The sequence below is a fragment of the Epinephelus fuscoguttatus genome, linkage group LG20 (genome assembly GCF_011397635.1).
Source record: "Epinephelus fuscoguttatus linkage group LG20, E.fuscoguttatus.final_Chr_v1".
Lineage (NCBI taxonomy): Eukaryota > Metazoa > Chordata > Actinopteri > Perciformes > Serranidae > Epinephelus > Epinephelus fuscoguttatus.
Genome location: NC_064771.1, coordinates 4,734,491 through 4,747,882, shown reverse-complemented (window position 1 = coordinate 4,747,882; position 13,392 = coordinate 4,734,491). Strand labels below are relative to the sequence as shown.

Genomic DNA, 13,392 nt, shown 5'->3' with positions numbered 1-13,392 from the left:
CTCCTAAAGAAGAGCAGTCTTGATGCCACAGTACTGAACAACTACCGGCCCATTTCAAATCTGACGTTTTTAGGCAAAGTCCTTGAGAAAGTTGTTTACCAACAGCTTACTAACTTTCTCCTAAAGAACAACTCCTTTGATGTTTTCCAGTCAGGTTTTAGACCCCATCACAGCACTGAGACCGCTCTTATTAAGGTGACAAATGACATCCGCCTGAACACTGACGCAGGCAAAGTCTCAGTTTTAGTCCTGCTAGATCTGAGTGCTGCTTTTGACACTGTCGATCATGAGATCCTTTCACGGAGACTAGAGGACTGGGTGGGCATCTCTGGCACTGCCCTAAATTGGCTGAAGTCCTATCTTGAAGACAGGAAGTACTTTGTTGAAATTGGTAACTGTGTCTCAGACCTCATGGCCTTGACCTGTGGGGTGCCCCAAGGGTCAATCCTGGGACCCCTTCTGTTCAATCTCTACATGCTGCCTTTAGGCCAGTTAATACAAAGTAATAATGTGTCCTACCACAATTATGCAGATGACACTCAGATCTATGTCTCACTGACAGCAGGTGAATATGGACCAGTGGATTCACTCTGTCACTGCATCCAACGGGTCAGTGTGTGGATGCCAAACAACTTTCTCCAGCTAAATTCAGACAAGACTGAAGTCATCATATTTGGTCCACAGAAACAAAGAGAAAGTGTCAGCAGTCACCTCCAGTCTCTCTCTCTAAAACCTACAAATCAGGCTAGAAATCTCGGGGTAATAATGGACTCAGACTTGAACTTTAACAGCCACATCAAATCAGTAACATCAGCAGCTTTTTACCATCTAAAAAACATTGCCAAAATCAAAGGTATAGTGTCTAAACCTGACTTGGAGAGACTTATCCATGCATTTGTCTCTAGTAGGTTAGACTACTGTAACGGCCTGCTCACTGGCCTCTCCAAGCGGGCCGTAAGACAGCTGCAGTACATCCAAAATGCTGCTGCTCGGGTCCTGACCAGAACCAGGAAGTACAAGCACATTAGTCCTGTGCTCAGGTCTCTACACTGGCTTCCTGTGGCTCAGAGAATAGACTTTAAAGCAGCTCTGCTTGTGTACAAGTCTCTCCACGGCCTAGCACCAAAGTACATCTCTGACATGTTAGTGCCATATGAACCATCTCGGACTCTGAGGACCTCAGGGACCGGCCTCCTGCTGGTGCCCAGAGTCAGGACTAAACATGGGGAATCAGGATTCCAGTTTTATGCAGCTAAAATCTGGAACAGTCTTTCTGAAGATGTGAGACAGGCCTCTACTCTGACAATGTTCAAATCTAGGCTCAAAACAGCTCTATTTTACTGTGCATATGACTGAAAGGATCTTATCTGCACTCTTCTCTTTTAAAGTTCATTTTATAATGATTATGTTTTTATTTTGTATTGTGATTTTAATGCATTTTCTTGTTTCTTGCCTTGCCTTGCCTTGCCTTGCCTATTTATATAGTCATGCTTCCAGGCAATCACTGCAAGTGTTATTAGATTTACTGTGACCTGTGATTGGCCAAAACATTTTAAAGTATGGCAATACACCACATACCTGTGATGTTTGGTGGTATTTTACGAAACTGAATGCTTCCATTCACATGATGGGTATCAAATGAAGTAGAAAAAAAGGTCTCAAATGTAGTACTCTACTGGTATTGGTATCACTTTAAATGGTACTGGCGTTGGTGGTATCATTATTTTTGTAAACAACACCTAGCTAGCACAATACCTTTTGTTGACCATCACGTATGTTTCTTCATCTTCTCTCTGTGTTCCATCTCTCCCTCCATGTATGCAAGCTACCCGCAATTATGTTTCAATCTGATATGTTTGATTAACACCGGACAAGTGGGAGAAAAAACATAATGTTATGATAGTTTGATTTAACATGTTTCCATACCTAGTGTTTGTAAAGCTATTTTCTTCGTCAATTTAAACATAGCCATGTATTAAAGATAAGAAAAGGTTGCTTTTTAATTTTCATTCCATGAGTAGCATCTGAAGCTCAAGCTCAAGGCAGCAGCATTGTGTCACTCAAGGCCATTTAGTTCATGTCATTAGTAGAGCTTTAGTTATTTTTTCATAGTATAGATTTCTTTGTTTCCCTGGCACAAAGTTTTGGCCGGGAATAAATAACAATAAAAACAAAATAAACAACAATATTAAAAACACTGGTATCAACTATCAGCCATTGGATGAGTTGTTATTTTAAACATCTGTATCAGGACATAATTTCCATATCGGTGCATCCCTAGTTTTAATGGTTATAACAGTTGCATAATCAACAGAGTAAAAATGGCCATGTAGTGTTTCAGCAATCTAGAAGCATTCAAATTGGATATCCCGGTTACTTTTTGAGGGATCTACTGATCTCCATTTCCGTCCATTCCTTACTTGCATTGAGAGTTGTTAAGAGAAATTGTTAGGTCATTGACCTCTACCTTAAATGCTTTATCTCTGCTCAGTAAGAGCAGAGATAAAGCAACAGAAGCAGACAGTGAGGAAGACAAAGTAAAGGAAGCTAAAGGCAGGATCACAGCTTACTGCTTCTGAATCTGTGAGCTGCTGTGTTAAAGCTGTGTGTGAATGTGTTACTAACTCAGCAGACTGGGATTTCACTCTCACTGACATTACTTGCATCAGCCAACTCCACCAAGAAAACACCTCCAAGCCCTTAAACCTACATGCATGTATAGGTTCCATCCAAATCTGAGTTAAAATGGAAATGAGTGCAAAGACACAACTCATATTTGGCTGTTCCAATGATTTTTGGATGGAACAACCAAAGACTACAAACACTGACAGCTGGATGCTGCCATCAGGTGACACTTTGACAGAGAACAACTCTGACATATTGAATCAAAATGAGTGACATTCAAACAGAGGGCTTCCAGCTGGGAATTCAACACTAAGGTAATTCCAATAAATGTACATGGAGAAGACACAAGAATGAAGTCTGTCCCTCTGCTGCTCAGTTTTGAGACAGATTGGTTTATATACACCAAAAATTGATCTGATTCCAAATCCCAATTCTCATCTGATTTATATTTAGACTGGCATTTATCTTTTTCTTCGACAAAGTGAATATCATCAACATAAAACTTTATATCAAATATTGACATGAGCACATATTATATTAACGTGGGCCGATTAATAGTGTCACAGTAAAGGATGTCCATATCAAAATTGGCCCAAGTTTCAAGTAATGACGTAAACTCATGCAGAGGTAATCCCTGTGAACAAAAACCTTAGGTTTCAGACCGACATGTAGCTTCATGCTAACGTCAGGGAAAGCTACTGGACACCTCAGATTGGGCATTTTTTTGAACATTAGAGCATGTTTTACTACAAACCAATTATGACACAGGCATGAACCTAAAAATAAGCATTATAGTTCCTCTTGATTTTTTTCCCAATTTAAAATGGTATTTACAGATCGCCTGGGATTTATCACTTGCAGAACTATAAGCAGTAACTCTAAGGTAATATTTTCCCCTCAAAATATTGATATGCACAGCATTCTAATGTAAATCCTACAAAGAGATTTCTTGGAATCAGAGTTTCTTAAGTAGACTGGGGAGAAGATGTGGGTTAGACTAGATCCTGTAACTCTTTAACTAGGAACCCCAATTATTCTGAATCTAAACAACTCCTCATATTCAGGGAATCACTACTATATATACCTGAAGTAAAATGGGGACAAGAAAAACTAGTACTAGCAAATGTGTTGTGGAAAGTACTGAACATTACTGTTGTGGCTCCGCCCACTCACCCCCTCACACTATTGTAACTGGAGCCGGGGAAAGATGACACTCACCTCACACAGAAAAGAAGCAGAAAAAACAAACATAGAGAGCCATGGCAAGCGCAAGCAGAGGAGTTGAGAGACAGAAGTTTGAAGAAGCACCGGCTTCATACAAATTTCCGGTGTGGGATCATTTCGGTTTCGCTGTTGAATAAAACGACGAGGGAGTGAAAACAGATAACAGAAATGTCACTGTCTGCAAACGTTGCTTGAAACATGTCTAGTGTTTCCCCTACCATTATATTAGGGGGGCACCCTGCCTCATACCTTGTCCTTTTATTAAACAAACTAAATAGCCATGTTATTTATCTTATTTACACAACGGCATGTCATTTCTATCTCTACATGGTCGCACGTTTACGATCCTCCTCTGCTCTCTGTGTTGCACATGGCGGAGTACAGCCCAGATGCTCGCGTGCCATTGAAGAACAGCTTCTGTTTGTACACACTGACTGCTGCAACTAGCGACACACACGCACACGCACACACACACACACACACACACACACACACACACAGGTGAGCACACAAGAGCGTGACCCGGGCTGCATTTTCCTCCATTTGCCAACAATTACAACCGAGCCCGGCCAGGACCCGCAGCACGGCACTTAACACACAGTCTGTGGAGCGGAGCCCCCTTGCGTTCAGGCCTTGTCACGTAAATAACAAATTTCAGTACTTGAATAGGCTGTAGCCCAATACAGCAGCATGCCAAGTGCAAAGTCAAGCAAAATAAAGAGATAATTTTGGAGAAAAAAATTGCTCTCTTTACGCACAAAACATGTACCGAAACCGAACTGAAACCGTGGCCCAAAAACCGAGGTACGGACCGTACCGTGGGCTACCTGGACCATTGCACCCCTAACAATAGCCAAAGTTGACTGGAGCCACTCAACATTGTTTTGAATTTACACCTTTAAAGATAATGTAGGGGTTCTACACCAGGTTTTCTAAACAGAAAATAAAGTTTGTACTGGAGGTTTCATATGGCATGCCACAAAATATGGCACAACAAATTGAATCAGATTATTTTTAAGCTGAAGCTGTGTTCGCAGCGATGGTCACATTTGGTCACAGTGTCTTCCTTGCATAATGAGACCAGTGGATTTCTGTTTAAAGCTAATGATGAATTCTATGCAGTTATAATATATGTGTGCTCTGTGAAATAAACATGATTTATACAGTTGTGTTTTTTAGATAAATATGCTTACATCTACATATTTTCACAGTCATGTGAATGATATTACCTATCAATTCCAATAAATAATTTTAGCCATTTTTAGGGATATTACTGATACTAACACCAGTGCAGTTTGCAGTTGCAGAAGGAGTGCAGATCATCCACGTAATTTCATACTGCAGAAACAGAGCTTCTTTTGGCTTCATGTGCCACTGAACATCTTTCATAGCAGTGAACGGGGTGCCATCGCATATGCTGTTTACAGGTCTCTTTGTACATCCATGACAAGGAACTACTCCGCATGTAAATATGAGCTGCTCATTGTGAGATAATGAAAACACGATTCTTAGTTTCAGGTAATTATACACTAATGAAAATATAGTTATGAATATTATATTTGACTTCTGCAAATATCTTCCCCCTAACTCCTACACACTGGACTTTTGAGAAAAATAATTCAGAATATAGAGATTTATTGACACCAGTAAAATTCTACATAAATTTAGAACATTATGGGGCGTCGGTGGATTAGTGGTAGAGCAGGCACCCCATCTACAAGGCTGTTGCTGCAGGGGCCCAGGTTCGAATCCAACTCGTGGCCCTTTGCTGCATGTCATCCCCCCTCTCTCTCTCTCTCTCCCCCTTTCATACTTACCTGTTCTGTGCATTAAAGGCAAAAATGCCCCAAAAAATATCTTTAAAAAAATTAAAAAAAATTTTTACATTATGTATTTTACTAATGAATATGGTGAATGCAACAACTCTGTGTTTTTGTTTTGTTTTTATATGTAGGGTAGTAAAAAAACAAATCAGAATAGCTGGTAACGTGTGTGTGTGTGCGCGTGCGTGCGTGCGTCTTTCTGCAGTGAGCAGTTTTCCATACATGCAGAGTGAGTGATACTCATGTACTTACATATTCCTTAACATTTTTGGTCTTGACAGCTTTGTAAGAGTAGTATGCAGGATACAGAGTCCCAAAGAACAGCCTGCAGGGACAGAGAACACAGAACATGAAGCTTGTCATCTTCATTGCAATCACACGTTCATTAACCCCAATTACTCATTACTAATATTTCTTTCAAACTTGCAAACCTGGAAACACAAACACAAAAATGTTTGGAAACACTAATGCAAACAGCCATACACAGGCCAAATGAATACAGGCCTATATGTGACTATCTCTGTGTTTCCACTTAAAGCTGAATTTGTGTCAGTGGGTATTCACATGGCAAGAGAAACACTGATTTATACAACTGCTCTGTTTACATTAAAGTACAGTTGATAGCCAAGTGTTTGTTTTCAACTTTACTGTCTGGCGTCTACAGTCACAACAGTCCCCACACACTTGCGAAGGGGATTTTACACTCAAACCTACATGGCAGAACAGCATAATCCAGAGTGTGCTGAGGCTTACATACAAAATAGTGTTTTTCCAGTTAAAAGCCCTCATGTGTTCCTGCAGAACAATCTGGGGACTTATTTATATCCTGCTATGATCGGGTGTTGGGTTCTGACCCAGAGTCTGAAAACCACTGGAACACAAGACAATGACTCAATGTTTCCCCTGCAATCTTGTGCAGCAGCAGCGGTTAGGGGTAATGTGGGGTTTGGTTCCATGTCTGTTCCAGTGCAGGTTTCAACACTACCTAAAAGCCCTGCACTCTTCTTTTGTTCTTTCTCACTTAGATACACAGTATCTGCTGTGTACAAATAACAAATCTATTGTTTGAATTCAAGTGTCTTAATGATGTGGTGTTTTGGCACTGCACTGCTTGAGGTCTTGTAGTTTGTGTAGGTGGTGCTGTTGTTTGTCCATGCATTAGGTAACTTACAAAGAGTTGTGCAGTAAGACTCAAACAGCTTATCTCAAAACAATCCATTTCATGATTAAATCTAGATGAGATTTTCTATACTTTCATTTACAGCAGTGACAAATAATCCAGATCAGGAATCTTGCACTGGATGCAAATCAGATACACTCTAATCCAGATGGTGGCACCAATACCCATAAAAATTTATCAAAATCCTAAAAGGAAGCAGCAGCAAAACAGGAGAGTTCTTCTCCCTGGGTAATGTCCAGGCCCCCAGGAGGTGCAGCGGTTTGAAACCAATTTGACAACGGGGCCAAACCATGTAACTACAACTTCCAGGTCAGTCAAGCGATGTCACTGGGCCCAAAGAGACTTTTCCCATAGACTTACATAACGAGAGAGCGTAATTTTTGGTACATTTTATTCAATCGTCACAACCCCCACAGAATGACTAGTTTCACTATCAGGATTTGATCCATTCGGCTCAATAACATTTTTGTGAGTCTACAAGAGCCACATGATTAAATCATTTTATTCCTCATTCAAATTAGCGGAGGGCTAAACCCGAAGTGGCTGGTTCAGTCAGTGGGAGTTAGCTGCTCAGCTGGCAAAAGCCCTTTTTACACTGACAGATTTTCAGCAAATGTGTTTAGACACACAGAGCCGGATTGGCGAGTTGATCCGAGGTGACCAATTTTCCGCCTTGTAGAGCAGTCATATTGGCGGAACCCTTTCAGTTTAAACAGACCGAGGCGCCCTTCCGCCACAGGAGGGGATGTTGATGACTTGTGGGAGGAGCTGTTGATGACGCTGCATGTGCAAGCCACTGGCAGTGGATAAACAGGAAACAGCTGATAGCAGGAATTAGCGAGCAGCTAGTAGCAAGAGGGAAACGCAAACCTGACAGACACTGTAAAGATGAGGAACTGGGGAGAAAAGAATTGTGTGCCCTCCTTGCCCTCACAAACGAAGAGGCCATTAACCATCACATGACAGGGACTGTGAAGAATGGGAAATCTTACGAGAGAATCGCCGAAGGACTGACTAACCACGGCTTCCCTCCCACGTCACTGTTTACGTCACATGCTGAGCTACACGTTTTGTTACTTGCTCACGCCCCCCATTGCCCCGAAAAAGGGGCATTCTGTATAAACATATGTAGGTAAGCAGCATTTTGCCGCACTCCCCGATACTGCCAATGCTGAAAAGACTGATTGGGCTCTCATGCAAATTTGCACAATTCCTATCTAAAAAGGGCTACTGTTTGCAGAGGTATTTCTGTTGTTATAACTGTCTTGATTTCAAAGGTGAGATAAAAACCATTATTATGAATAAAGGATCAACCGCCGAGAGTAAAACTATAGATCTTTGTGGCTACTGTACAGCATCTGTTAGAATTAACAGAGCTCTTTCTATCCCGACACATACACACACACACACACACACACACACACACACACACACACATTGTGAAAGCACCAACAAAAGAAAGAATATCCACACCCTCATTCATAGACACACAGAGTAACAAGGGCAGTTTGTCCAACCTCTCTGCTCTAAGCTACACAATATATATTCTCCCTGACAGAACTCTGTCAGTGTGTGTGTGTGTGTGTGTGTGTGTTGCTCCCTCTCTCTCTCTCTCCCTCTCTCTCTCTCTCTCTCTCTCAGAGGGAGCAAGAAAAACGACCAGATCAATTTAAAGCAAGACACTCCTTCCCTCCATTCCCTGTTTCTTTCTTTCTAACATTCTTCTCCTCCTCCCTCCTCCCCCCACACACTGAGCTTGCCATGTCTGCAGCACAGTGTGTTCTCGGCAGATATGCCTCAGATGTATGCTGGATCTGTTCAACTGGAATATACAGTGACTGCATCCTCAGTCATCACTGCTCATCCTAATTGGTGCATCTCAAGAGCATTTCCCAGGTTTCAAGATTAACAAGGTATAAAGGTGTTCACAAAACAACAGTGCATTTATAAATCTGCTTTACGCACTTTTTTGGGGCACTGACAAATCTTCCATCTGCTATTTTTCAGACCGTCTCTTCAATCTATTCAGTGAATCTCTGGCTCTTGTTATCTCCAACACTGTATTCTTCGTTCTACTTTTCTACTTTATTCATCTCTCCCACATGCATACGTCCTTGCTGTCAGTAAATCCTGCTACTGTATCTCTACTGTAACGGTTACCTTACAGGGACTAATGCCAAAATCAGACTTCTCAACATCATCCCAATAATGTCCTGACCCGACTGAAATGGGGTGTGTAGTGTGTCAAAGTTTAAGACTATGAATGCTGCAACTCAGACGCCTCCTGACATCCAGCCAAAGGGACTAGCATGTCAGAATTCTTTCCCCTTCTTTTACAGAGTTTGACAACTTCTACCACATGTTTGAGGATGCTGACCCATAGCATCACGAGTCACTCAGCAGTTCTATGAACTGAGAGAGAAAGGTTGTTTTATTTAATTTCAGTGAACCTGTAACCTCAGGAACATTATACCAAATTAATCACACCTCTGCACTAGTGCTGCACCATTAATCTCATCGCAATCGCGATGTCAGGCTGTGTGATTACATAACTGCATAAAAGGCTGTGATTTGCGATTGAATGTAAGTAAATGTTAACGTGTGTGTCTGTGAACGTGACTGCCTCTCCTGTAGTGTGTGGAGTTTGTTGACATTACGCCCACAAGCTATCCTGGTGTATGCAGCACATATGGTCAGGTGAACACCCGGCGTGCAGCAGTGACCAACACAGACGCTGAAGAAGAGCACGCCAGTGAACAGGCATAGTTGGTGGCGAAAAAAACGCAACGTCTATTACATGGCAATACTTTGGATTCAGGTACGGCGACGTTGAACAGAAAGACGTGCTGTGTAAAAGTTTAAAAGTTAAAGTCGCCACGTCCCGCGGCAACACGACCAATCTGTATCAACACTTGAGACAGCACAGAGAAAAGTACGAGACATGCATGCAAAAGCCAAGCCGAGTAATGTTAAAGACAAAGAGACAACTGAAAGCCGCCAGAGCCTCATAAAACAATATCCGAGCACAGTTACGCAAACATTTGTAAGTGTCACGGGGAAATCACAGACTCCATAACAAACTATATAATAACAAATTAAAAAATGAGCAATTTTGCTCGGTTTCGGCCCACTTGACACGCTGCTGTGTTGTGCTACGGCTTGCTGGAATTTGTTATTTACGTGACAACACCTGAACGCAACACAGGCTCGCTCCGCTGTGTACAGTGCCGTGCTGCTCTGCTGTGTGAGCAGCGTGTTTGACTGTGCTCAGTCTGTTGATGGTCATTTACACACTGTCCATAACAATAACTATGTCAGGTCAGGTCAGTGCACCCCTAATTTTAATGGTAGGGGAAACACTGAATCAAGCAAGAAGACTAATGATACCATTTATGTATTATATTGTAATCGCAATCCCGATATTGTCCACTCAAATCACAATCACACATTTTTATAAAATCGTGCAGCACCACTCTGCACAAACGATTTCGGTTTAACTGGTTCGGTCCAGTTTAAGAGCTCCACCCAGTTTAATTCACGTCAGCCATAAACGGGGGGGGGGCTTTTCACATCAGCGGCGTGTCAAGGGACTATATTCAACTTATCTTGCATTGTAACATGCATGATGACAACTTAATAAGGTTTATGTATGCTTTTAAATGAAGTGGAGGAGCCTACAAGTGTTTTGTTTAGTTTGTCTCAGAGGCTCGCAGACCGCAGATTCCACAGCTTCGCTCAGCCAAAGATACTGTACCGTCTTGGTTTATCCAAAGACGGTGGATAAACCAAGACGGTCCACTGCGAGTCAGTTTCCTGTATCAGTGTCACGTGGGGTTCGCAACCACCACGCCCCTTTAGGAGACTAACAGCAAAGACGGTGGATAAACATAATATATAAATATATATATAATACAGTATCTTTGAGTAGTGTCCTTCTGCTTCTCCTTCTTGTGTTACTTTGTGTGTATTGGCGGTTAATACAGCATTATCGCCACCTAGTGGATTGGAAGCACATTACACCTATAATGGGCTTTTATTGGGAAAAATAGCACAAATGCGACAACCAGTGGTAAAATTAGGTATATAATTCGATATATCGGTTCGGTTAAATATTTCGCTTTAAATCAAACTGGTTGGAAAATTTTCAAACCGGCACAAGCCTAGTTCCAGCTTCACTTTCATTTATAAACATCATGATCATGGACGTTAGCATTTGTTGTTTGTCTGTCCGTAGCACCTTTGCAATTACCTTTGTCACCCAAGTCAGTCAGCCAGTACAAATTACTGGCTAGTGATGGTAGGTTATATACAAATTAGGGAGCATTACTTTTTGTAGGTATACATACAAACAGAACCTGAAAGTAGCCTAAATGTGTAGTCTGGTTTTATTATTGGCCTCAGCCCTATAATGTTCAATATTTACAAACATTTATACATATTCAATATTCATCCTTGTTTTGTTACATAAGGAATCGCTGCTGATTTATTTTTTTGTTCGTATTTTATGGAAAACTACAGAATTACAGAAGAATGATTCTCACCCATCAATCAATCTCCTAATTGTAGAATTTCAAATTTCAATGAGCTAACATACATTTTATTGCCTTTTTTGTGGCAAAGTATCTGAGTATTTTTGTTATATCACAAGTAAGTATACAATGTTACAATATTTTTTTTTATTTTTGTGTTAGTGTGGGTATACATATTGTAATTTTATGTAATGTGGATTTGACATTACATAAAATTACAGTATGTAATGTCAAACCCACATTACATAAAATTACAATATGTAATGTAATGTGGATTTGACATTTACATAGTTTATTGGTAATTATTTAAGTGATGTGTGGCGTGTCATGAAGGTTGTCTATATACACAAGGTTGTTTACACCCCCATCTTAGCCTGAGGATGACAACTGGAGGTCATACGCTGTCCAGTCCATGCAAAATTAAAGCAATGGGAGTAAGATGTGTAGAGGTACTTTATACATTAATTTGTTGAGTTACCCAACACCTGCAAAAAAAAAGTATAGACGTGCACAAGCCTCTTGATGGTTGTCCAACATGTAGTTTATCATGTAACAGCAAGACTCTATGACTGTGATCACGAAATCTGACACAGTCACCATTTCAAAGACAAAAATACCATGTAGTCTGATCACAGCATAAGAATAGCAGTTTCATTTAAGCCCCACCACCATATGATTTAAATTTCATCTTCCATAACATATGGTGATTTTAGAATCTGAAGGGGCATTGGTATGGTGAACACCTGGTAGGGATGCATTGGTACCCTGTCTCTACTTATTGATTTGCCCGGTTGCCACAACCCTGACATGGTTTCACAGGAGGGACGAATGAATGAGCTACTTTATAGAAGCATAGAATCCTTCAACAATCAAATGACAAAAACATGGAGGATTTCACAATTGCAGCCTACAGACACAGACAGCTATAAAGTCCTCTATACAGACACACTGACCAGAGTCCCTTCAGCAGCAGGCGAGCCGCCAAAAACCACAGCAGTTTATTTTCCCGCTGTTGCTATAGTAACAGCCAGGCTGCCAAAGCTTGCATGCTCTCTCTGCATGTCTACATCTCAGTGTCAACTCACTGTGCTTTATCTGCATAAATGTAGAGAACAATGGTGCTGAACCATCGGCCCAAATAAAAGCAAGTTCAATGAGTCTCTTCCCTCTGATACACTGGTATGTGGGTGTGTTTGTAGTGGAGAAACTGGTTACACAACAACCCAGACCCCCCAATGGCCGAGCGCACAGAACAGAAGCCTGAGGGTCTGTCAGAGATGTACAACTACATACAAGTCTTTCCTCTCCAACACTTTAATTTGAAGGTCATGTGGTTGGCTAGCAGATCTCAGTCATGTTGATGATAGGCGACTGCTGATGCTGTGATAGCAGCAGGTATTTATTTGTCTCTCAGTTACTCCTTATTTGCTCCAACTGCAGTGAAAGTCTAGTCATAGAACTCCTGCACACTCGGCTGGCCCATGGTGTGGAGGGAGTCTAGACAGTAATACACAAGCTCATCATTAACAATATTAACAAGCTTACTGAACAGTTACTGAAAGTAACACGAGCATAAAGGCCAATTCACAGATTCCATGTCATGTCCACATGTCTGCAAGGGTCCACTTTGGTTCGTGTGACTTTAATCTTGTCATCCACCCATGTCCATTAGGGTTCACACAGACCCCTATGCTGACGTCCACGTGCAGCTGTTTTTTTGTGACTGAGCAAACTGTAGGCATAGCAAGTGTGCTGACTGTGCATGCTCCAATCTCTTGTTCCACTCTCCAGTCCAATCCAAGACAATGCTGTCAAACAAGCCGCAGTTGCCTCACCACACTGAAGTTTAGTTTCACTTTCACCCGATGTGTTGAAAATCTACTAATTACTGCTGTCATTTCAGTCCACTCACAAGTGTAGCCTTCCATACACTGAACACTGTGCTGTTTGTAGGATAGTTTGTTATGCAGGAAAATGGGGCTGGGTTCTGGAGGGTTCCTCTGGGACAGCA

At 41.4% G+C, this 13,392-nt stretch overlaps 1 protein-coding gene across 1 annotated transcript in view; it reads right to left on the bottom strand.

Moving 5' to 3' along the window:
* The window catches only part of reep3b (receptor accessory protein 3b), a 61,509-nt gene that overhangs the window by 35,272 nt on the left and 12,845 nt on the right, over positions 1–13,392 (bottom strand). The window contains exon 2 of the mRNA XM_049563936.1: positions 5,925–5,997. Coding sequence (XP_049419893.1) covers positions 5,925–5,997 — 73 coding nt within the window. The remainder of the gene's footprint in view (positions 1–5,924; positions 5,998–13,392) is intronic.